Source organism: Thamnophis sirtalis, unplaced genomic scaffold, assembly GCF_051295495.1.
Source record: "Thamnophis sirtalis isolate CommonGarterSnake01/CBP01778 unplaced genomic scaffold, rThaSir2_p1.2 scaffold_2, whole genome shotgun sequence".
Classification (NCBI taxonomy): Eukaryota; Metazoa; Chordata; class Lepidosauria; order Squamata; family Natricidae; genus Thamnophis; species Thamnophis sirtalis.
The window spans coordinates 21,269,181-21,291,911 of NW_028261382.1; the positions used below are offsets into that span (position 1 = coordinate 21,269,181).

General features: G+C 44.5%; 1 protein-coding gene across 1 annotated transcript in view; it reads right to left on the minus strand.

Moving 5' to 3' along the window:
- MEGF11 (multiple EGF like domains 11) overlaps positions 1–10,281 on the minus strand; it is a 451,035-nt gene extending 440,754 nt beyond the window's left edge. The window contains exons 1-3 of the mRNA XM_087707602.1: positions 10,271–10,281; positions 9,553–9,654; positions 7,572–7,672 (exon numbers count right to left, since the gene is read on the minus strand). Coding sequence (XP_087563728.1) covers positions 7,572–7,672; positions 9,553–9,654; positions 10,271–10,281 — 214 coding nt within the window. The remainder of the gene's footprint in view (positions 1–7,571; positions 7,673–9,552; positions 9,655–10,270) is intronic.
- Positions 10,282–22,731: the final 12,450 nt, after the last annotated feature.

Here is a 22,731-nt window from a genome sequence, read left to right on the forward strand (position 1 = left end):
CCCCCTATTTCCTGCCTACAACACAGTCCATTCAGCAGTTCCAAGAAGGTTCCAGTCTTATTTGCACCCTGATTCAAATTACCCTGAGGGCACAGATAAACCCCTAAATGGTTTCAAGAGCTCTCAGGGAGAGTACTAGTGACCAGATGATTGCAAAAAAAAAAATACATCCTTTCATCCCCCACAATCTATCAGAACCTATCCTTCCTTCTCCCCCATCTGTTCTGACCTAGGCTTCCCCAAAAAGCATGAGGCAGATTCCTGGTCCAGACAAAACCCCTTTTATTAAATGAATGTGAATTCCTCCCATTCACATTCAGCAAAGGCCTGGCAAACAGTCTTTCAAAGGTGAATTTATGACCACAGACCTTATCTAGCTTGGAAAGCTGCCATGTAAATATTTTCCAAATGCAGTGCAGTGCAAGGAAAGACTTAGCACAGAGTCTCTGAGATTCACGGACAGATCTTCACGCTCCTGAAACGAATGAACGAATTGTTTCCTGCAAAAGCCCACTCCCCTTTTGCTCCTCTTTTATTTCCTATGGGGGGGGGGGCATTCACCATCCATCTGTGGCTTTACTCCCAAGTCGACCCTGATTTCTTAGCTGTTCTTTTCTTCCAGCAGCTCTGCACATGCGCACAGTGGGAACAGGCTCCAGCTGTTCCTCTGCCTCACTGCTGTCCAGCTCCAAAGGCAGCTGAGAACTGCCAGACAGTCTTGGCCCCCTCTCTGCCTCTGACACCGAGCCCTCGTCCGAGCCTTACCCAGCCTCTAGGACCGACCCATGTTCCTCCCCAGCCTCCCCACTGTCTAAATCTGCTGCCAGCGCCATCCTTCTCTAATCAGAACTGATGAAGCTCCTTGGGTGAGAAGCAAAATGTTTCCTTCCTCCTCCTCAAGGGGGGAAAAACATTTCAGTTGCTTCAAAGCACCTTTGAGACAACTATGACCTGGATGATTGAGAACCTCCACAGACCTGAGAGTTGAAATCCACACATCTTCAAATTGCCAAGGTTGAGAAACACTACACTAGAGAGAAGTCCTCCCCAAACCTGATGCACCCCAGGGGTGTGGACTTCAACTCCCATTATCCTCAGCCTAAGGATTATGGGAATGGGCCCTACATATCTGGAAGCCTTCTGTGGAAAGTAGCTTGCAGGATAAAACAGATGTGATGTTCAGGGGTCCCCCCCCCACCTAAGTAAGGTGTCTAAGACGGTGTTTGAAGAAGCAACAAATGACATCCTGCCCTAAACAATACTCTCTGAAGCTATTTGGACTAATTGGAAAATATTCATTAGTGCCAATGGAAAATGTTCTCTGAAAGCAAACGGCAGCTTCAAACGCATCTCCTCCGCCTCGTGGAAGCTGTTTTTTCCAGACGGAAGGAAGTGCAGTTGCTTTCTTTTTAAGGTAATGGGCTCATTCTTTCTTTGCTTCTTTGGCTTATGTTGAAGAACCCGAGTCAGTCCTCATTTCCCTCTAGCTGTAGGAGAAGAAGAGGCAGAGCCAGGAAGTGGAATCAAGAGAAGTTGACAAGACAGCCTAGAAAAAAGGAGGACGGGGGGTGGCACAACAGCAGTGTTCCAGTATTTAACGGGCTGCCCCAAAGAAGAGGGAGTCAAACTATTCTCCAAGGCACCTGAGGGTAGAACAAGAAGCAATGGGTGGAAACTAATCAAGGACAGAAGCAACTTAGAACTAAGGAGAAATTTCCTCACACTGAGGACAATTAACCAGTGGAATGGCTTGCTTTCTAAAATAGTGGGTGCTCCATCACTGGAGGTTTTTAAGAAGAGACTGGACGTATCTGAGATGGTATAGGCCAGCGATGGCGAACCTTTTTTGGCTCATGTGACATAAGTGGGGGGAGCGCAGGGGGGTCATGGGCGGGTGTGCCGCACCTATAATGCAATGCGCGACACCCCCCCCAGTGCGCATGTGTGCACTACAGGCGCAACCCCCATTTTTTGCACGCTTTTTTTGCCCTCCCCAGGCTCCAGGGGCTTTATAGGAGCCTGGGGAGGGCGAAAACAGCCTCCCACCCCGGGTGCCCTCCGGAGGCTTCAGGGACCTTCAGGGACCTTCAGAGAAGCCTCCGGAGCAGTCAAAATGACCCTCCGAGCAAACTGGAAGTCACTTCTGGTTTGCTCGGAGGGTCGTTTTAAGCGCTCCGGAGGCTTCAGGGACCTTCAGTCAAAATGACTCTCCGAGCAAACCGAAAGTCTGTTCCTGAACTTCTGGTTTGCCCGTAGGGCTGGGTTTTTTGTGCTCCAGAGGCTTCAGGGAAGCTCATGAAGTCTCCGGAGGGCCTCCGGTGGGGGGAGGATCTTTTCGCCCTCCCCAGGCTCCTATAAAGCCTCTGGAGCCTGGGGAGGGTGAAAAATGACTTTAAAAAAGGATGACCTCAGCTGGCCAGCGTGCACATGTGCACTGGCCAACTGACAGGGCAGCACCTCGCATGCCCTGACAAATGGCTCTGCATGCCACCTGTGGCACGCGTGCCATAGGTTCGCCATCACTGGTATAGGCTCTCCTGCTTGCACATGGGGTTGAAGCCCCCCAAGATCCCTTCCATTTCTATTGTGCTTGACTCAATACATCCTCTAGTTCAGCCCCCTGCTCAAGCAAGAGACCCCACACCATTCCAGACTGGTGGCTGTCCAGTCTCTTCTTAAAATCCTTCAGTGATGGAGCACCCACAACCTCTGGGAGGCAAGCCGTTCCATTAGTTAATTGTTCTCACTGTCAGGAAATTCCTCCTTAGTTACAGGTTGCATTTCTCCTTGATTAGTTTCCACCCATTGCTTCTTGTCCTGCCTTCTGGTGCTTTAGAGAATAGGTTAACAAGGTTAAGGACAGATACTCTATGCAGTCATTAGGAGAAAAAAACTCAACTCGATGGCTCCTAATAAATCATATTCACACAACAAGCTAAGCCATGTGTTAATAGACTACAAGAAAGGATTGACTACACATGCCAACCTAACATTAAATTAACCATTGCATTTCCTTAGATTTAGCTTCTCCCAGTAAGAAGCATTGTCCATGGGGTTTTCTTGGCAAAGATACCGGAGTGGGTGGCCGTTTCCTTCTGCAGGGGATCACATTTTGTCAGAGCTCTCTGCTATGACCTGTCCGTCTTGTGTGGCCTTGCACAGCATAGCTCATAGCTTCATTCAGCTGCGCAAGCCTCTTCACCATGACAAAGCAGTAATCCATGAAGGGGTTTTTCCCATAATGCTGGAAAAGATTGAGGGCAATAGAAGAAGGGGAGGACAGAGAATGAGGCGGCTGGATGGAGTCACAGAAGCAGTCGGCATCAGCTAAAATGGACTACAGGGGATGGCAGAGGACAGAAAGGCCTGGAGGAACGTTGTCCATGGGGTTGCGATGGGTCGTACACAACTTCGCAACTAACAACAATAACAATCTCCTCTCTACAACCACAGTCCATTCAGCAGTTCCCAGAAGGCTACAGTCTTATTTGCACCCTGATTCAGGTTACCCTGAGGGCACAGATAAACCCCTAAGTGGCTTCAAGAGCTCTCAGGGAGAGTACTAATGACCAGATGATTGCAAAAAAAACAAAAACATCGTTCCATCCCCCACAACCTATCAGAACCTATCCTTCCTTCTCCCCCATCATCCAGTCTCAACAGTCAGTATCTATCCTTCCATCCTGCCCCAATCAGAACTGATGAAGCCCCTAACAACAACAAGTAAGACGCATCTGGGCCAAGGAGCTTTACATAACCATCAGGGAGAAGACTTTCAGGAAATCCCAGGATGAGGTACAACAGACTAAGTTGCGAAGTAAAAACATTTTTTTTTAACACAAAGGCAATTCAATCCATTTCTATACTGCTGCCATGACATCACTAGGGATTGACTTCAACTCAAAAGATGGAGATGTTTCTTTTAAAGGTGTGACAGTCGTTTTTCCTCAAGTCAAACCCAAGAGAGGGCGGCTGTCTCATAATTTCAAACTTGCACAATTGCAAGTTTTAGAAACTTCATTTGCAAAATCGGAGGGGCTTAAATCTTTTATTTATTAATTTATCTGAAGCCTAAAGATTTAAGACGGTGCCGTTCAGAAGCAACAAGAGAGAGTCACAGGGAGTAGGCAACCCAGAGAATTTTAAATGACTGTCTGCATGTAGTTAGCTGTATAATTAGCCACATAACTCAAGCGTGCAACCCTTGTCCGACTGACTTTGCTACACTTAAGCGAAACGTTCCAGGCGTGAGACATCCATCATCCCTTATCAGGAAAACAGGCTTGGGAATTGCAGCAGCAGAACTAACTATTAATTCTTTGCAAAGCAATTTTCAAACCACATTTTAATGTGCTATTTACAGAAGGTTCCCTCCATAAGCCTTGATGAACCCCGGGTTGCAAACCTTATGCTTGTTACTTCAAGCGAGGCCCAAAAATATGGAAATCAACTCCCAGTCGTACAAGTTAGCTTTGAAATCAACGGTGCAAGCGGACCAGAAACCGGACATCATCAACTGAGCAGCAGGGACAAAGAGCTCCCTGAAACAGTCTAAATGTGCAGTCTGAAAGTCCCAAAGAAAAAAAAAATTCCAGCGTTTCCTCAAAGGTGCTTTTTCTTAACAAAAAAACAAAAAAACAACTGGACTGTTTTTTCCTTGAGGAAGACGTTTCGCTTCTCACCTCAAACACTTCATCAGTTCTGGCAGGATGGAGGGGATGATGGAAAGATTAGTTCTGACTGGATGGAGGGGAGGGATCATACTTCTTTGTAGTCATCTGGTCGTTAGTACTCTCTCTGAGAGCTCTTGTAGCCACTTGGGGGTTTATCTGTGCCCTTGGGGGGTCACCTGAATCAGGTACATCACTCCAGAACAGATTACGTTGAGCCAATGAAGAGCAGGTCCAGATTATCTGGATCTGCATCGGATTGGCCCTGGAGTTTTACCTAAGCACCTGAGAAGTAGGGGTGTTGACTTTTAGTGACCACATAGATTTTCTCCATGATCTGCCCCCAACCTCTCTGAACAGATAGACATGATTCATTGTTGATCAAAACTCAACAACTGGCAGTTTCCAGAAAGGATATGGGACGGATTGTTACTGGAGGAGGCAGACTTTTAACAACAAAAAAAACCCTCAAATCATTTACAAACTAGCACTTACCCATCATCATTCATGGATGGCCAGCAAACCCTTTTGAAGCGGATGGTCTGGGATCCCACCTGTTGGCTCCCTGCAGATCCCAAACGTCCCCCATTCCTTGCAAAAAGCTGCATCCGAGACCTGAAATGTGGCCTCGGGACCAACGGTGAATTTAGTCGCTTCCAGATGCTGCTGAATTACCATAGAGGTCAATGGGAAAGGAAGTTGTAAAAAGGTAAAGGTATAGGAGTCCTTGCGGATTTTATTCTGCTAATCATTGCTGGCCATGGGGGACAAGGAACGGTGCTCATCTCCATTTCAAGGTCATTGAGTCCAAAGAGATTTCCATTTGTCATTTGGCCAGCATGATGTCATGGAGCTCTGTTACCTTCCCACCGAAGTGGCACCTATTTATCTGTCAGAAATGGTACGGTGTCTCCTGCTTAAGCAGGGGGTTGGACTATATGACCTACAATGTCACTTCCAACTCTATTATTCCATTCCAGTCCAGTCCAGTCCAGTCCATTCCAGTCCAGGTCTACTCTACTCTACTCTACTCTACTCTACTCTACTCTACTCTACTCTACTCTACTCTACTCTACTCTACTCTATTCTATTCTACTCCTGTTCTGTTCTATCTACTCACATTTGCATGCTTTCAAATTGCTAGGTTGGCAGGAGCTGAGGTGAGGACGGGAGTTCACGATGTCACATGGAGCTGAGTCTCAAACCTGGGCTGCTGGCTTTCCAGCTGACAAACTCAACATCTTAACCAATGAGTCACCACAACACCCTAAGGGAAGGTGGGAGATGTAGTATCAGCACTGGCAGGAAGGCACAATTATCTCACTGTCAACCTAAAATCAAAGAGAATAACTTCCTGCAGACACAGGGCAATTTGGTTTTTTGCACCATAGCAATCAAGTTTTTAACTGGAAATTCAGTGGGAAATCCTGATTGGTGAAGACTTGTAGAGATCAGTTTCTGCTGATACACAGAAGGGTTTACAAATTCTGTATTGCTTACTTTGTTTCTGGCCTGGAACATCTGCATCTTGGCCAGCCAGAAGACATTGTAAGCCAAGCTATTATCTTCTCAAATATTTTTAAACCTATTAACAACCTCTTCAAAAGAAGCAGATTAAAGAAAGGTTTCAGCAGTCAGGCCATCTCACAGCAACATTATTGTCCTTTTAGCTTTGGGGAAAGATTTGGATTTCTTCCCCAAAGTATTTAGAAAAGTCATGTTTTTACAACTGCAGTTGCTACTTTATAAGTTTTCTCTGGCTCAACCACCTTTATTATGGCTTCTCCTGATTTTACTCAGGTCCGTTGTTATGTTTTCAATGGCTGTTTTCACAAATTACCCCTTTTCGTTTTATACTGATGAATTTTAAAATATTTCACCCTAAAATATTTTATCTGGATTGACCGTAGGAGGGGGAGAGAGATAAGATAGAGCATACTACTAAACAACTTGATGGCAATGGCGACCGGGGAACTGGTTCAGGGGCGTGGTCAGCCTGGCCCGCTGCGGTTCTGCGACCCGGGCCAAAATACCACTACCGGTTCGGCCGAACTAAGCCGAACCGGGAGCAACCTACCTCTGGTGTTACTAGATTCTTGATTGGCTAATTGAGGACTAACCCAGCTCTCCTCTATAATGATATTGGGAAGCATCAAAATACAACTGATTATTATTGTTATTGTAATGATGACGACGACGACGACGATGATGATGATGATGATGTCAATCTTTGGTGAGATTCACAGCCTTTGGGGCTGGTTGGTAGCTCAACAGCTCGAGTCCTAACCAAGGACCTAGGAACTGTTAAGGTAACGTTGGAGGATATAAGCTGTTCCAAGTAGGGTGGTTTTTTGTAGAATCAGAATGTTCAAGTCTGATAAATTTAGAATTTCCAAATAGCGAGGTAGCCCTTTAGGTATTGCTCCAAGGGCTCCAATTACAATCGGGACAACACTCGATTTCTTTTTCCACAGTCGCTCAACTTCAATTTGCAAGTCCCAATAATTTGTGATTTTTTCCTGCTGCTTATCTTCAATTTGTGCACCACCAGGTATTGCAATGTCAATGAACCAGACTTTTTTCTTTTCAACTGTTGTTATGTCAGGGGTGTCGTAGGCCAAATGCCTGTCAGTCTGAATTCTGAAATCCCACAAGATCTTGACTTTCTCATTCTCTAGAACCTTCTCAACCTGATTATTATTATTATTTAGCATATGAAGAGAAATAAGCACAACTGATCAATCAACGTCCTATCATTCTCTCAGGTTTTGCTACTGGCCAGCCCGTTTTTCCTGCTTGCTTAAATGCTAATCTCAACATTTGCAAGCCCCACCACAGCTGCATGCAGGATGCAACGCCAGAGACACTTCAGCAGAAGAATAGGAAATGGCCTCTACATACGGATACAGAAGTCCCCGCTCTCGTAATATCCCGGGCAGCACTGAGAGCGTCGCCGATACATCGTCCTCAGTCCCCTCCGATAGGCCGTTTTATAACTGATTCTAAATGGTGGGAGAGGAAAGGAAGAAAAAAAAAACCCTGGAAATCAATGCCCATAGTTATAATTCTATTTGTGTTACATTACCGCAAGGTTGTTATGTTCAATATTTGCTTCAGAATGTGCAAAGGTTTTTGATATTTAAAAAGATCGATACAAATTCCAACTCCTACTCATTCAGCCGTATCCTAAGCCATTTTCATGCTAGGTCCAAGAGAAGATTTGGGCAAGCAAGATATAGAAAGGGAAAGAAAAGGGAAATTGTGTGTGTGTGTGTGTGTGTGTGTGTGTGTGTGTGTGTGTGTGTGTGTGTAAATAAAAATCTTTTGCCTATCCCTGGTTATAATTCTTATCTCAGAAATAAACAGCAGTTCGAGATATTAAACAGGCAGAGTTGCTCAATAGTGAGAAAGGCAGCATATAAATTTAATAAATAAATCCAATAAATATAAACATTGCATATGTTAGGCCTGCAGTCATATTCCTTTTAGGATCTTTGGCCTGCCACACTCTCTCTATTATTTTACTATGCTGTTTCATTAGTGGGGAATTGGGAGGGGGAATAGTAAGGAGCAGAATGTGTTGTTGTCAAAATAAAACATTCCTTTCTAGAAGCCCAAGGTCATCCTTTGCCTCTGCACTTCTGCACCTGACCGGAACTAGATGGGTGGAAATGCCAGCATGGCAGAGGAAGATTGGACCATGTGATGAACTTGTGGGTGTGGGGGCAAGGTCTTAAACTTTCAACTGGGTGGAAAACCCAGGAAGCTTTCAGATTCAGGTTTTCCATAGATGTACCAACATGTCTCTCTTATTAAATTGGAACTTTGATGAAAGCTCTGCCTTGGACTCTGATTTAATTCTGGATAATATTTGGAATGCTGACAGCACAATTCCTTGCATTAATATATTTTTTTGCCACCCAAACATGGGTGGCTGGCCAGCCCATAGCCTGTCCCCTGTCCCCTTATTCCCGCTGAGAAGTTGGTGTGTTTCATACAACCACACATATGATATCTAGGTTGGACATTTCTGCACTCTTTCCAGACCCTCAACATCTTTCTTATAATATGATTGTTTGTTATATGTTGACTAAACATGGATGCAGTTTATTAAGTGTGGTCTTACTAAGGCTTTGTAAAGCAGTATGTCATCTTGATTCTATTCCCTCTTTTAATACAACCTAGGATTAGCTTTTTTGGATGCAATTTGTATACACAAATATGATGACAACCATGAACGTTTTGGGCAATCATCTCTATAAACAAAAGATTGGGCTTCATGATCCCCAGAATCAACAACACACACCAAGAATTTGTTTATACTTGATTTGGAGAAAATCTGGCCTAATTTAAATCTGCCTTTAAAACTTTTCCAGGTGTTTCCAGGTATTTCTCAACCATGATTTATTTTTCAACCTTGATGTGTGTCTCAAACTTGAGGTGTGGGATTCAAGATAAATGAACTTCAATTCTTGAAGTTACCTACACTGGCTGGGGAATTCTGGGAGAGAAACAGGTTTAGCCAGTTCGTTTTCAACAGCAAGAAGATAAAAGAAGGAAGCTGCAAGCAAAAAATGATAGTCCCTCGGCCTTCCTAGTTGCTTCCAACTTGATTGCAAATGCAACGCTGAAAGCAAATGCATTGCAAATAGGCAGGGCTGGTTAGTCATCCTTTTACAAAAACTATGGCTATTTTCTCCATAAAAGAAAAAGAAAAATCAATGTTCCGTCTCTTTAGTGCTGCCGGACTACTCTGCACAAAAGATCCTATCGTTATCCTCCGTAGCGGAAGAGCTTCTCCCGGGCTCGGAAGAAAAGGGAGCAATCCAGAGAGGATGAAAGGGAAGATGAGGTTTGAAAATACCTTCCAATTATCGCTTACCTGTGTCGAGTGCACTTGAACCAGTTGAGGATATCTGTGCATCTTGTATAATAGATCTGATCAAAGGGATGTGCGTAGGATTCCTGAACAGTCACGGCGTAGCTAGAAGGGAAGAGACAGCAACTGTTCATCTGGGCCTTTCTTTATGTAGCCCAGGAGTATCCAAACTTGGGAACTTTAAGACTTGTGGACTTCAACTCCCAGAATTCTGAAAGTTGAAGTCCACAAGTCTTAAAGTTCCCAAGTTTGGTCACCCCTGATTTAGCCATTCAAAGCCCAGATCCAAACACAGGTCCTTTGGCCAAGTTTGATAAACAAATACTTAAGTCAATAAAAACAGAATGCAGGTAATCAATGGCTTACAATCACAATTGAGCCCAGAATATCTGTTGGCAAACAAGACATTTTACTATCTTCCTTGCCACAGTCGTTAGGCGAATCAGTGCAGTTGTTAAGTTAGTCCATGGTTGTTAAGTGAATCTGGCTTCCTCCATTGACTTTGCTTGTCAGAAGGTCGCAAAAGGAGGACGCGTGAATCCGGGAGACTGCAACCGTCAGAAATACATGCCAGTTGCAGGGGGGGACGGGGGAGGGGATGAGCAAGCGTAGGAGCGATGGGCAAGCGTACGTACACAGCTCTATTTGCGGAAGTTCTGGGCATGCAACCACATTACTTGTGCAAATGGAGCACAAGTGCACACGTTTGCCCACTTCTCACCTGCTGTTCATCTGCTACTCACAGAAGTGGGGATGTGCATACGCCTAGCACTTCCACAGCCCAACACAATTCTGAACAGCTCAAGCAGGGGTGGGTTCCTGCCAGTTCTAACCTCTTCTATAGAAGAGGTTCCACAATCTACAGTGCTGTTTAGAACCGGTTCAAGCTCCCTCCCCCGCCCGTCTGTACATCATCAAGATTAAGAGGAGGAATTCTTGGAGTTGAAGTCCACAAGTCTTAAAGCTGTCAAGTTTGAACACCTCTGGGGGTTTTTTTTCTAAAGGGTTAGGGGTGCAAGGGTAAGGTGACCAGATTTTCAGATTGGAAAAGAGGGACGCCCTTGACCGGGGGGGCGGGGGGGGGGCTTGATTAAAAAAATTTTTTTTTGTCAAAAGGTCACCCCAGGACACTGAAACCAGCATAAATACGAATCTGTTGCCAAACAAAATTTTGATCACGTGACCATGAGGATGTTGCAACGGTCGCTAAGTGTGAAAAATGGTCATCAGTCACTTTTTTCAATGCCATTGTAACTTTGGTCACTAAATGTTTTCCCCCTCCTCGAGACTCCTCACTTCTTCCTTCATTCCTCTTGCTTATCTACCTTCACCTTATCTGTCTTCTGCTCTTTCCCTCTCTTCCTTCCTTTCTCCTTCCATCCTCTCTTCTTTCCTCACTCACTCCCTTCCTCTTTTTTTCTCTTCCTTCCTCCTTCCATTCTTCCAGCTTCATTTCTTTTGCCTATCTACCTTCTCTGTCTTTCTGCTCTTTCCATTTCTTCGCTTCTGTTCCTTCCTTCTTCCCTCCTTTCCTATTTCTTCCTTCTTCCTTCCTTCTGCCTATCTACCTTCACCTTCTCTGTCTTTCTACTCTTTCCCTGTCTTCCCCTTTCCTCCCTCCCTCCCTTCTTTGCTTTCTAGTTCCATCTTTTCTTCTTTCCTCTCTCCCTCTTTTTCTTTTTTCCTTCCTTCCTCCTTCCTCTTGCCTATCAACTTTTTTTATTTTTTTTTGTTACATAGACGACACATACCCACAACAATAAAAACAAAACAAAAAGAAAAAAAACCCATCATCACATATAGCATGTCATTTGGTTACAAGTGTTTTAACATTTATCATTCTTATACATTTATTATTTCATTTAATAGGTTATAATATACAGTTTGGGTTGCTTGGTTTACCATCCCTTCCTCCTGTTATAACACCACCTTATTTTCCCTTTCTTTTCTCCCTTCCTCCCTTCTCTACTTTCTTCCTTCCTGCTCTCCTTTCCCTTCCTTCTTCCCTTACCTTTCTCCTACTCCTGCTCTTCCTCTTCCCCTTTCTACCCTCTCTCCCCCTCTTTCTCTCCTTTCCATCCTCCTCTCCTTACCTCTTTCTTCTTTCCATCATCCTTTCATTCTCTCCTCCTTTCTCCCTTTCTCCCAACTCCCTTTCTGGGAGTTGAAGTCCACACACTTTCAAGTCTCCAAGGTGGAGAAAGACTGATCTATCTAATTAATATAATTATTTCTCCCTCTCTTTTTCACTCTCTCTCCAGCGCACACACGCAAATGCATAGGGCAGCCCACCTCACACACAGGTAACTCTGGGCGGCTTACGGGAAGAGGACAGCCGACCACTCAACCACGCGGGGGGGGGGCAGGATTTCGCCAAGAAAAGTTAACTTTCCTGCGAAAGGGGCCGGCAGCCTCTCAGCTGTTCCCGGCCGGGGAGACCTCCCCCCACTTCCACTCCTGCGACCCTCCTCCCGCCTCCTCGGAGCTTCAAGCAAGCTAACTGGGAAGGCCGGGGAAGAAGAAAAAGCGGCGGCGCGGGGGCGTGGCAAAAGCCCGGCTGCCGTTTCTCTTGCTGAGGGCGGAAGGGGAGGAGGAGGAGGAGAAAGTTAAAGTGGCAGCCCGATCCCTTCAGCAGCCGAGGAGGGAAACGTGCGTTTTGACAGGGCTTGCACAGCGCTGTGCAAGCCCTGCCAAAGTGTCTGTTTCCCAGGCGGGCTGCCGTTTCTCTTGCTGAGGGCGGGAGAAGGAGGAGGAGAAAGTTAAAGGGGTGGCCCGATCCCTTCAGCAGCCGAGGAGGGAAACGTGCGTTTTGACAGGGCTTGCACAGCGCTGTGCAAGCCCTGCCAAAGTGTCCGTTTCCCGGGCGGGCTGCCGTTTCTCTTGCTGAGGGCGGGAGGAGGAGGAGGAGAAAGTTAAAGTGGCGGCCCGATCCCTTCAGCAGCCGAGGCGGGAAACGTGCGTTTTGACAGGGCTTGCACAGCGCTGTGCAAGCCCTGCCAAAGTGTCCGTTTCCCGGGCGGGCTGCCGTTTCTCTTGCTGAGGGCGGGAGGAGGAGGAGGAGAAAGTTAAAGGGGTGGCCCGATCCCTTCAGCAGCCGAGGAGGGAAACGTGCGTTTTGACAGGGCTTGCACAGCGCTGTGCAAGCCCTGCCAAAGTGTCCGTTTCCCGGGCGGGCTGCCGTTTCTCTTGCTGAGGGCGGGAGGAGGAGGAGGAGAAAGTTAAAGTGGCGGCCCGATCCCTTCAGCAGCCGAGGAGGGAAACGTGCGTTTTGACAGGGCTTCCACAGCGCTGTGCAAGCCCTGCCAAAGTGTCTGTTTCCCAGGCGGGCTGCCGTTTCTCTTGCTGAGGGCGGGAGGAGGAGGAGGAGAAAGTTAAAGTGGTGGCCCGATCCCTTCAGCAGCCGAGGCGGGAAACGTGCGTTTTGACAGGGCTTGCACAGCGCTGTGCAAGCCCTGCCAAAGTGTCTGTTTCCCGGGCGGGCTGCCGTTTCTCTTGCTGAGGGCGGAAGGGGAGGAGGAGGAGGAGGAGAAAGTTAAAGTGGCGGCCCGATCCCTTCAGCAGCCGAGGCTAATTCTCTGCACGAACGAGAGCGTGGGGGCAGCGGCAGCCGCCCGCACAGAACTTCCACGCGCTTCACGGGCTTCTGCCGGGCGGCGGGAGCCCCGGAAGTGAGAGGAAGTTCTCTGCGGGCGGCTGCCGCTGCCCCCACCCTCTCCTCCTGCCGCGGCGAGCGGAAAATTCTCTGATTAGAATTAGATTAGATTACTCACCAACAAGCGCAGCTGCAACCCCAAAAGACGAAAGGAAAATGGAGACTTGCACAGGCGTCCTCAGGCTAAGGAGTCCAGCCAATCAGTGAGCTGGTTGGGATGGAAAATTTTCCATCCCAGCCAGCTCACTGATTGGCTGGAGTCCTGGCCAATTAAATCAGTGAGCGGCAGGCTGGGCTGGCTTAAATTTGTAGGTAGCAGATAGAACAGAACGATGAGCCAGCCCAGCAAGCTAGCAGCTGATGGGCGGGAGCTGCCAGCGCCAAAAAAAGCGTGCTTTTTAAAAAAGCGTGCGGGACGCGGGAAAATGCATTAAAAAGCGGGGGTGTCCTGCAAAAAGCGGGACGTCTGGTCACCTTATGCAAGGGTCTTGTCACTTGACAGCTTTAAGACTTGCGTGCTTCAATGCCAGGGTTCCTGAGCCAACCTTTTGGTTGCTAAGCAAGAGCGTTGTTAAGTGAGTTTCACCACATTTTACGAGTTGGCCATGCCCACCCAGTCACATGACTGCCAAGCAGTGGTGGGTTTCAAAAATTGTTTGAACCTACTCTGTGGGTGTGGCCTCCTTTGTGGGAGTGGCTTGCCACCCATGTGACCGGATGGGAGTGGCTTGCCGCCCATGTGACCGAATATGAAGATGCCAACGACACTTGTCAGAACCACCTTAACTTACCTTACACACAGCACTGGTATTCATAAGAATATGATGTAAACTTGTTTTTTTTAAATGCATCTTTGGTTTGCGTTAAAACAACTTCAACACACGCAATGTTCTGATTGCACCATAAACGCAGTAGTCATCCTTACCTTTCACAGAGGCACTGAGTTTTATAAATATGAGCATGATAGTGTAGAATAATCATATCCAAGGACTTCAAAAAATTTTGGAACCTCTTCTGTAGGTGTGGCCTGCTTTCCGGGTCCACTGGTGGAACCTCTTCTAACCGGTTCAGTAGATTTGACGAACCAGTTCTACCGAATAGGTGCGAACTGGTAGGAACCCACCTCTGCTGCCAAGCCACTCCCACTCAGTCATATGGCTAGAAAGCCACTCGTACCCAGTTACATGGCAATAGCAATAGCAATAGCAGTAGACTTATATACCGCTTCATAGGCCTTTCAGGCCTCTCTAAGCGGTTTACAGAGAGTCAGCATATTGCCCCCAACAATCTGGGTCCTCATTTTACCCACCTCGGAAGGATGGAAGGCTGAGTCAACCCTGAGCCGGTGAGATTTGAACCGCTGACCTGCTGATCTAGCAGTAGCCTGCAGTGCTGCATTTAACCACTGCGCCATCTTGGCTCCTGGCTGGCAAGCCACTCCCACAAAGCAGGCCACACCTACAGAAGAGGTTCTAAAAAAATTTGAAACCCACCACTGCGCTCAAGGCATGGTAGTGGGCCATGGCCTGGGGGTTGGGGAGCCTTGGTGTATGTTGTTTGGGAGTCCACATCTTTTCCACCTGGGGGAATAGGATCTTTAAATGAGGAGTCCTTAGTGCTCTCTGAGCTTGGTGGTTTTCTTGCAGTCATTACTCAAGCTAGGTAACATCATCAGTGCTGGTAGGGAGTGAGGTTTGCTCTCAGTTCATATTCTAGTGTCTTGTCCTGTCTAATGTCTTGCCCCAAGAAATTGCCAAAGGAGCACAAAGAAACTCTAAAACCACCGCACCAACACTGGCAGGGCGAGACACTAGAACCGTGATGGCAAACTTATGGCACGCATGCCCAAAGTGGCACACAGAGCCATGTTCCCTGGCACATGTGATGTCACCCGTTCCTCTTCCGGGTTTTTGGTGCGCACGAGCGTGTAATGATCAGCTGGCCTTCGTGCATGTGGCAGTGGCAGAAAAGAGCTGGTCTTCTGTTTTCTGACATGAGCATGTGTGCCGGCCAGCTGATCGTCGTGCACACATACCTGCCAGGAAGCAGAAGACTAGCTGGGCAGCACACCTGCACACACCGGAAACTGGAAGTTCATTTTCTGGCATGCGCATGCACCCTGGCCAGCCCCTCTTTTGGGTTGTGGCCCTGACAAGCCCCTACGCATGGTCCATTTTCGGTGCCGAAAAGGATCACCATCACTGCACTAGAATAGACACTGAGAGCAAACCCCACTCCTTACCAGCCTGATGACGTTACCTAGTTTGGGTTATGAAACATCTGCAAGAAAACCACCAAACTCAGAGAGCACCAGGGACGCCTCATTTCAACCCTGAGCTACAAATATTCTCCTGTTATTAGATACACATATACACACACACTATATCAATTTTAGACTTCACCCTGCAAATAAAATTTCATTTCACGGCAACCCTGAGCTACAAAGATTCTGCTTTATTAATTTAATTAGGGGCAGATGAAAATGTCAATTTTACTTTCTCTGTTTCCAGCTTTCGTGATTCTTTCAAATTCAGTGTTTCCCACTTTTGCAGAAGTGCTGAGTCTGGCTTCTCAGATTAAAAAGCAACAACTGCACCATCAGTATGTATTTCAGTACCTTTCTCCAAACATGCCTTTTTCTTTCTCAATTTGTTGATAGATTTATTACAAGTATTCCCATGTAACTTTACTCCAAAATGTATCCAGGCTTAATTAAACACAATACACATTTGCAAACTGCTTCATCCAATACAACATCCTTTGTCCTACATCTTCATGAATACATCTCTTTCTGTGCAGATTAGTTCCTAATGATTTTTTAAAAAATTAGTAAATTGTAGTATAAAATTTGGAAAGTGGAAACAGTTTTTTTATACTTGTTTTACGTCATTGCAGGTGAACAGCTGTGTTAGCCTTTAGCACCAAAACCAAAAAATGATTTGGGTAGCACTTTTTCTAACCAACCCATTTTAATCATCCTAAATAAAAATTAATAAAAGGTGTTAGTTGGAAGAGATACTCCCACACTTTTTCTGATTTTTAAATTTTTGGGGGGTCGGGTCAAAATTGCTAATGGATTTTGATCAGAAGATAAGACTTATTCTGGAGACTGAATCTGTAATACAGTTAATTAAACAACAATTGAGGAGATGGTGTCAAGAAACAAACATGGGTATTTGATTCAGGATGAACTTTTGGGATGACTTGAGATAGATAAGACACGGTGGTAAATTTTCTACGAGTGGATTACAATAAGTGTTAAGAGTGTTTTGAAACTTTAATTTTGTTTTCTTTTAGTATTATTATTATTATTATTATTCCTGTTAACTACTTTGTTACTAATGTAACTTATAGAAGATAGGTGCAAATAGATTTAGTAGTTTACACTGATCCATTACTATTGTTGTATGTACACTGAGAGCTTATGCACCAGAGGCAAATTCCTTGTGTGCCTATTTACACTTGGCCAATAAAGAGTTCAGCTCTGCTCTGCTCTGCTCTGCTCTGCTCTGCTCCACTCCACTGGAATGGCTTCCTTCTTGGAATTCTGGCTGTTCCATCGCTGGAGGATTTTAAGAAGAGTCTGGACAACCATTTGTCTGGTAGTGGGTCTCCTGCTTGACCAGGGGGTCAAACTAGAAGGTCCCTTCATGTTTCATGTTCTATGATCAATGCTAGGGGAAACTATTTGTTTTCACTAGTTCATTTCAAAAATCACCTATGGGTCTACAAGTAGAGGCACAGCAGTACAAATGGAATTACATTACCGTTCCTTAAATATCCCCAAAATGATAATTATAAAATCACAAGTAATCTGGGTACCTCTCATTGTTACAAATACTTTGATAAGTTCCTATCTCTTACGTTAATACACAGAAATACACACATCCAAAACAATAAAACAAGCTATGTTCTTAACTAAATGCCACACAAATTGGGATTAGTGACCAGAAATTAAACATTTGAGGGTTTTCCTTCCTAAGGCACATTTCTGCAGGCTTCCCAAAAGATAGAATTCAGATATCAGTATGAGATTCTCATGTTCCAGTTTTGAGCCAATTAATGAATTAAAATTAATTCTTCAAAATTATACTTCAATGCAAAAAATGTTGAGAAAAGAAAGGTCTGCATTAAAGTGCATATATTTGAAAAAAATAATTCCAAACTTGTAATTTACATTGGACAGAATTACTTGCAAAACTACGTACCTTAGGCAAATATGCAAACCAAAATGCAAATGTGTCAAAAATGTACAAAAATACACTTGCATTTTAAAGTGATTTTTAACAGGCATGCAAAGTAGGTGAATAAAACTCAGGGGGTAAAAATAAAAAATAAAATAATAGTCATGTTTTGAATGGACAATTTCATTCTTGGTTTTTCTGAATTTCTAACTCCCTTAAAGATTCTTTCTTGTAAGAAGTAATAACATAGAAGTAATTTCAAGAAATAAACAGTTAGCAGAAAGAAGCTGAAAACAATACTTTTGCCAAAAAGGTGAAACAGGGAAACTAAAATGTACAACCTCTCAAAATAGGAGAAACTAGGAGACGTTTTAAAAAAACCCACAGATTTGTTCCTCCTGTGTACTGAATCTGGAGCAAATGTCTCCACAATATGGAACAAAAAAAGAGGTCAGACGATACAGGGAAGAAACTTTGGAGAAAAAAAACCCAGTAATTTTCATTAAAAGGTAGTGAAAAATACAAGTGAAAATTAAATGCCTTTGAAATATTTTTCCCACAACCTAAAAATAAAATCACATTGGATATACCTCCAAGGTCACTTCAGTTTTACTTGGATACAAAAAAAGCTAATTAAAAGCACATCTTATCCCCCAAATATAATTTCCCAGCCCAGTCAAATTTTTCAACCACTTCATTTTTTTTATGACATAGAAGCAAGCAACAACAGTGTGTAGCTGTATGTATACCTGTAACACCCACACACAGAAATATATATCTATATACACATACACATAAAATCAGTCTCTGGGGTTTAATATATATTTTTTTACTTTGCCTCATTTATACACAGAAGAAGCTATTTTAATCTAAGATAATTTGTAGCAGAAATTAGCTGGTAATTGAGAACCATAAATTGTGAGCTAAGCAGTGGGTGTTCGCTTCTCTCCTTCATCTGAAAACATTGCTCATCGTCTGTTACCAGCTGGATGCAAAACAGAGCAGAGCAGGGCATTTTTTGAGAGAGCCAGGATTACAGTATGGTTAAAAGATTGGATTTGGACCAGAGAGACACAATTCCTGTAAAGCAGGTGACCACAGAACACAGGGCACAACTGGTCCAACGGAGCCCCAGCTTCTCTAACGGAACGGCAGTTGCAGGGATAACAGTAGGAGAAATGCCTAATGCAAGTATTTGTCAACATTAGCAGCTTGAAGAGGTATGGATGCAAGGTTGACAAACATTTGGCTGTAAAGAAAGAGAGAAAAAGAAAGAGAATGAACGTGAGAAAGAAAAAAGAGAAAGAGAAAGAGAAAGAATGAAAGAGAGAGAGAAAGAGGACAAAAGAGAAAGAGAAAGAATGAAAGAAATAAATAGAAAGGGAACAAAAGAGGGAAAGAGAAAGAACAATATATATATATATATAGATATATAGATAGATAGAGAGATAGAGATAGAGAGAGAGAGAGAGAGAGAGAGAGAGAGAGAGAGAGAGAGAGAGGAAGGGGGAGAGAGAAAGAGAAAGAAAGAAAGAAAGAAAGAAAGAAAGAAAGAAAGAAAGAAAGAAAGAAAGAAAGCCAACAATAAACTAAATCAATAAAAACTAACATAACCAAAGCAACTCAAGGAGACCATTTTCTTTAATAAGCATTCAGTGAAAAATATCCAGCATTCTTGTTTGTCCTGGAAAGGGCATTTGGCACCCCCAAAATGTTGCATTGAGTCAGGACCCCAAGTTACCGACTCAAACCTTGACACAGCCCAAATTAATTGGGTGGCCTCAGAGGGGACCCACCTGAGACCAACGAGAAAAACAGTAAACTCACATTTTTCCAGCAGAATGCTTCAGGTTTAATCTCCCAGCAAAAATAAAAATAAAAATTCTGCCCACTCCCTGGAAGGCTGCTGATTGCATGCAGCTGTCCTGAACAGCCTGGAAGGAGGCCGAAAAGCCAGAGAGAAGTTGCAAACTTTACTGATGGTTGCACAGGAAACATTTTAACCCTTTAATCCCTGATATTTCTTGCCATCAATATTATCCAACAGTATGGGTTATTAATATCCAACTGGATTGCATCAATACGAGTCCTGAATAAAGTCATATGGTTATCATTCATTATAATTTCATCCTATTTCTCTTCCAATTGTCACCACTGACTGGTGAATGAACAGCACATTAAACACCGTGCACAATTTATTCTGTTTTATTTGACATGGTGCTTTAGCTAATCAGCAAAAAACTAAAGTGAATTAGACTGCAGCACCTTAAAAATCACGTACAAGCCTTCTAAAAATACTGTCAGCTTAAGGCTATAAATTTATTAGATCCTAGGACTGTCATGGCAAACCTATGGCATGCGTGCCACAGGTGGCACATGGAGCCATTTCTCAGGGCACGCAAGGCGTTGCCCTGTCACCTCCAGCGCGTATGTGCATGCTGGCCAGCTGATTTTTGGCCTTGATTTTTGGCCGTTTTTCGCTCTCCAGAGAGGGTTTGCCCATTGGGCTGTTTTTCGCACTGTGAAGGCTTCAGGGAAGCCTCTGGAGGGAGAAAAATGGCCCAATGGGCACCCCGGAAGTCATTCCCAAATGTCCAGTTTGCGTGTTGGGCTGTTTTTTGTCCTCCTCAGGCTCCTAGAAAGCCTATGGAGCCTGGGGAGGGCCAAACACGGACACTCCGGGCCCACAGGAAGTTGGAAAACATGCTGTTTCCGGCCTCCAGAGGGCCTCTGGGGGGGACCGTTTTTGCCCTTCCCAGGCTCTAAAAAAGCCATGCACACAAACGTGGGGCAACATGGGGGGGTTGTCACACATGCATGTGCAGGGGGCACAGTGCAGGAGGGGCATTAAATTATGGAGGTCGGCACATGAGTGTGTGCGATAGCAGGCTTTTGGCATCAGAGTTGAAAAAGGTTCACCATTAAGAGGTATAACTTGATTCTGGTGAGCTAAGAAGAACTAGCCATGCTAAAGAATAGACTTACTTGCTGAAGTGCACGAAGGAGTTGATACAGAGCTGGACTTAATACAATACTAGTTCATGTTGGGATGTTTTAATCAAATGCTCTGCAGTCAAGGTTCAGGATTATTTTCATCCTAACCTTCCTGGCATTAAGAAAACCAACCTGGGCCAGAATTGTGCAATTGGGACGCAAATTGTCTCTCGATCCAATGGAAGAGAACATCTGTAGTTCATGGCTGGGGTGCTTCTTGGTGCACTCTTAGCTAGCTTGTTTTCTTGCAGATGTTTCATTACCAACTAGGTAACATGATCAGAGCTAGAAGGGAGTGGATTGTGCAGTGGGGAGAAGGAGGACTGTGTGGTCCATCAAAGATTTGGATGAGGGGGTAAATGGGGAACTCATCAAATTTGCAGATGACACCAAGCTGGTAGGAATAGCCAACACTCCAGAAGATAGGCTTAAGATACAGAAGGATCTTGACAAACTTGAACATTGGGCACTATCTAATAAAATGAAATTCAATGGTGAAAAGAGTAAGGTTCTACATTTAGGCAAGAAAAACGAAATGCACAGGTACACTATAGGTGGTACCTTGCTCAATAGTAGTAACTGTGAGAAGGATCTTGGAGTCCTAGTGGACAACCATTTAAATAGGAGCCATCCGTGTGCAGCAGCTGCCAAAAAAGCCAACACAGTTCTAGGCTGCATAAACAGAGGGATAGAATCAAGATCACGTGAAGTGTTAACACCTCTTTATAAGGCCTTGGTAAGGCCACACTTGAAATACTGACTCAGTTTTGCTCACCACAATGTAGAAAAGATGTGGAGACTCTAGAAAGAGTGCAGAGAAAAGCAACAAAGATGATTAGGGGAGGCTAAAACATAGGAAGAACGGTTGCAGGAACTGGGTATATCTAGTTTAATAGAAAGAAGGACTAGGGGAGACATGATAGCAGTCTTCTGATATCTCAGGGGCTGCCACAAAGAAGAGGGAGTCAAACTATTTTTCAAGGCACCTGAGTGCAGGAAAAGAAGCAATGGGGGGAAACTAATCAAGGAGAGAAGCAACTTAGAACTGAGGAGAAATTTCCTGACAGTGAGAACAATGAATCAGGGGAACAGAAGTTGCCTCCAGAAGTTGTGAATGCCCCAACACTTTAAGTCTTTAAGAAGATGTTAAATAGCCATTTGTCTGAAACGGTATAGGGTTTCCTGCCTAGGCAGGGGGTTGGACTAGAAGACCTCCAAGGTCCCTTCCAACACTGCTATTGTGTTGTGTTGTGTTGTGTTGTATTGTATTGTGGTCCTTGGTGCTCTCTGATTTTGGTTGTTTTCTTGCCAACATTTTATTACCCAATAGATAAGCTCATCAATGCTAAAAGAGAGTGAGATTTGGAAGGAGGTGAAGGAGGAGGAGAACTTGGTGCTGTCTGAGCTTGGTTGTTTTCTTGCAGATGTTTCATTACCCAACTAGATAACATCATCAGTGCTGGTGGCTAATGAAATGTCTTGACACAAAACAACCAAGCTCTGAGAGCACCAAGAATGTTCTTTGTTCCTCAGAGAGGTCTGTGTTCAATTGTTGATTCAGACAAATTTATTTTACTTGCATAGAATCATTTTTATGTCCAAAAGTGCCTGCAGAATTTCACCTTAAATAAGATGGTAACCTTCAAATTTTTGTTTCGAGACCCTAATTTCTCAGGGTCACAAGGGAAGCTTCTCACCTCCATATGTCAGCCACCAGTAAGAAACACCAAAGCAGAATTTATTTAGACAGTGTGTCCTTCATTAACATAGAAAAACCAATCAGCTTGATTATTATTTTATGATCCCGTGTGCTCCTCTTGACCTCGCCCTAACTCAATCTTTTGGCTTGATTTATTACCACCTAAGTATCACAGTCATCTTGGCCCAGGCAGCCAATCAATTCTAGTATTTAATTTTTGTTTTTTCTTGATTGGATCCCCGGGTTGCTGACTTCTTTCACACAAAATCAATATTGTGCTCTTGGACTCAAAATATACTGTGCTACGGAACTGCAAAACAATACAAAATTACAGGTTTCATTTCCACTCTCGTTTGTTCTTGAAAACTCTGTGTTTGTGTGATCAACAGGAAGGAAGGAAGGAAGGAAGGAAGGAAGGAAGGAAGGAAGGAAGGAAGGAAGGAAGGAAGGAAGGAAGGAAGGAAGGAAGGAAGGAAGGAAGGAAGGAAGGAAGGAGAAGGAAAGTGAGTGGGAGGGATGGGGAAGGAAGGAGAGGAAAGTTGAAGGAAGGAAAAGGATAAGGGGAAGGAAAGAAGGAGAGGAATGGGAAAGGAAGGAAGGAAGGAAGGAAGAAGAAAGAAAGAAAGAAAGAAAGAAAGAAAGAAAGAAAGAAA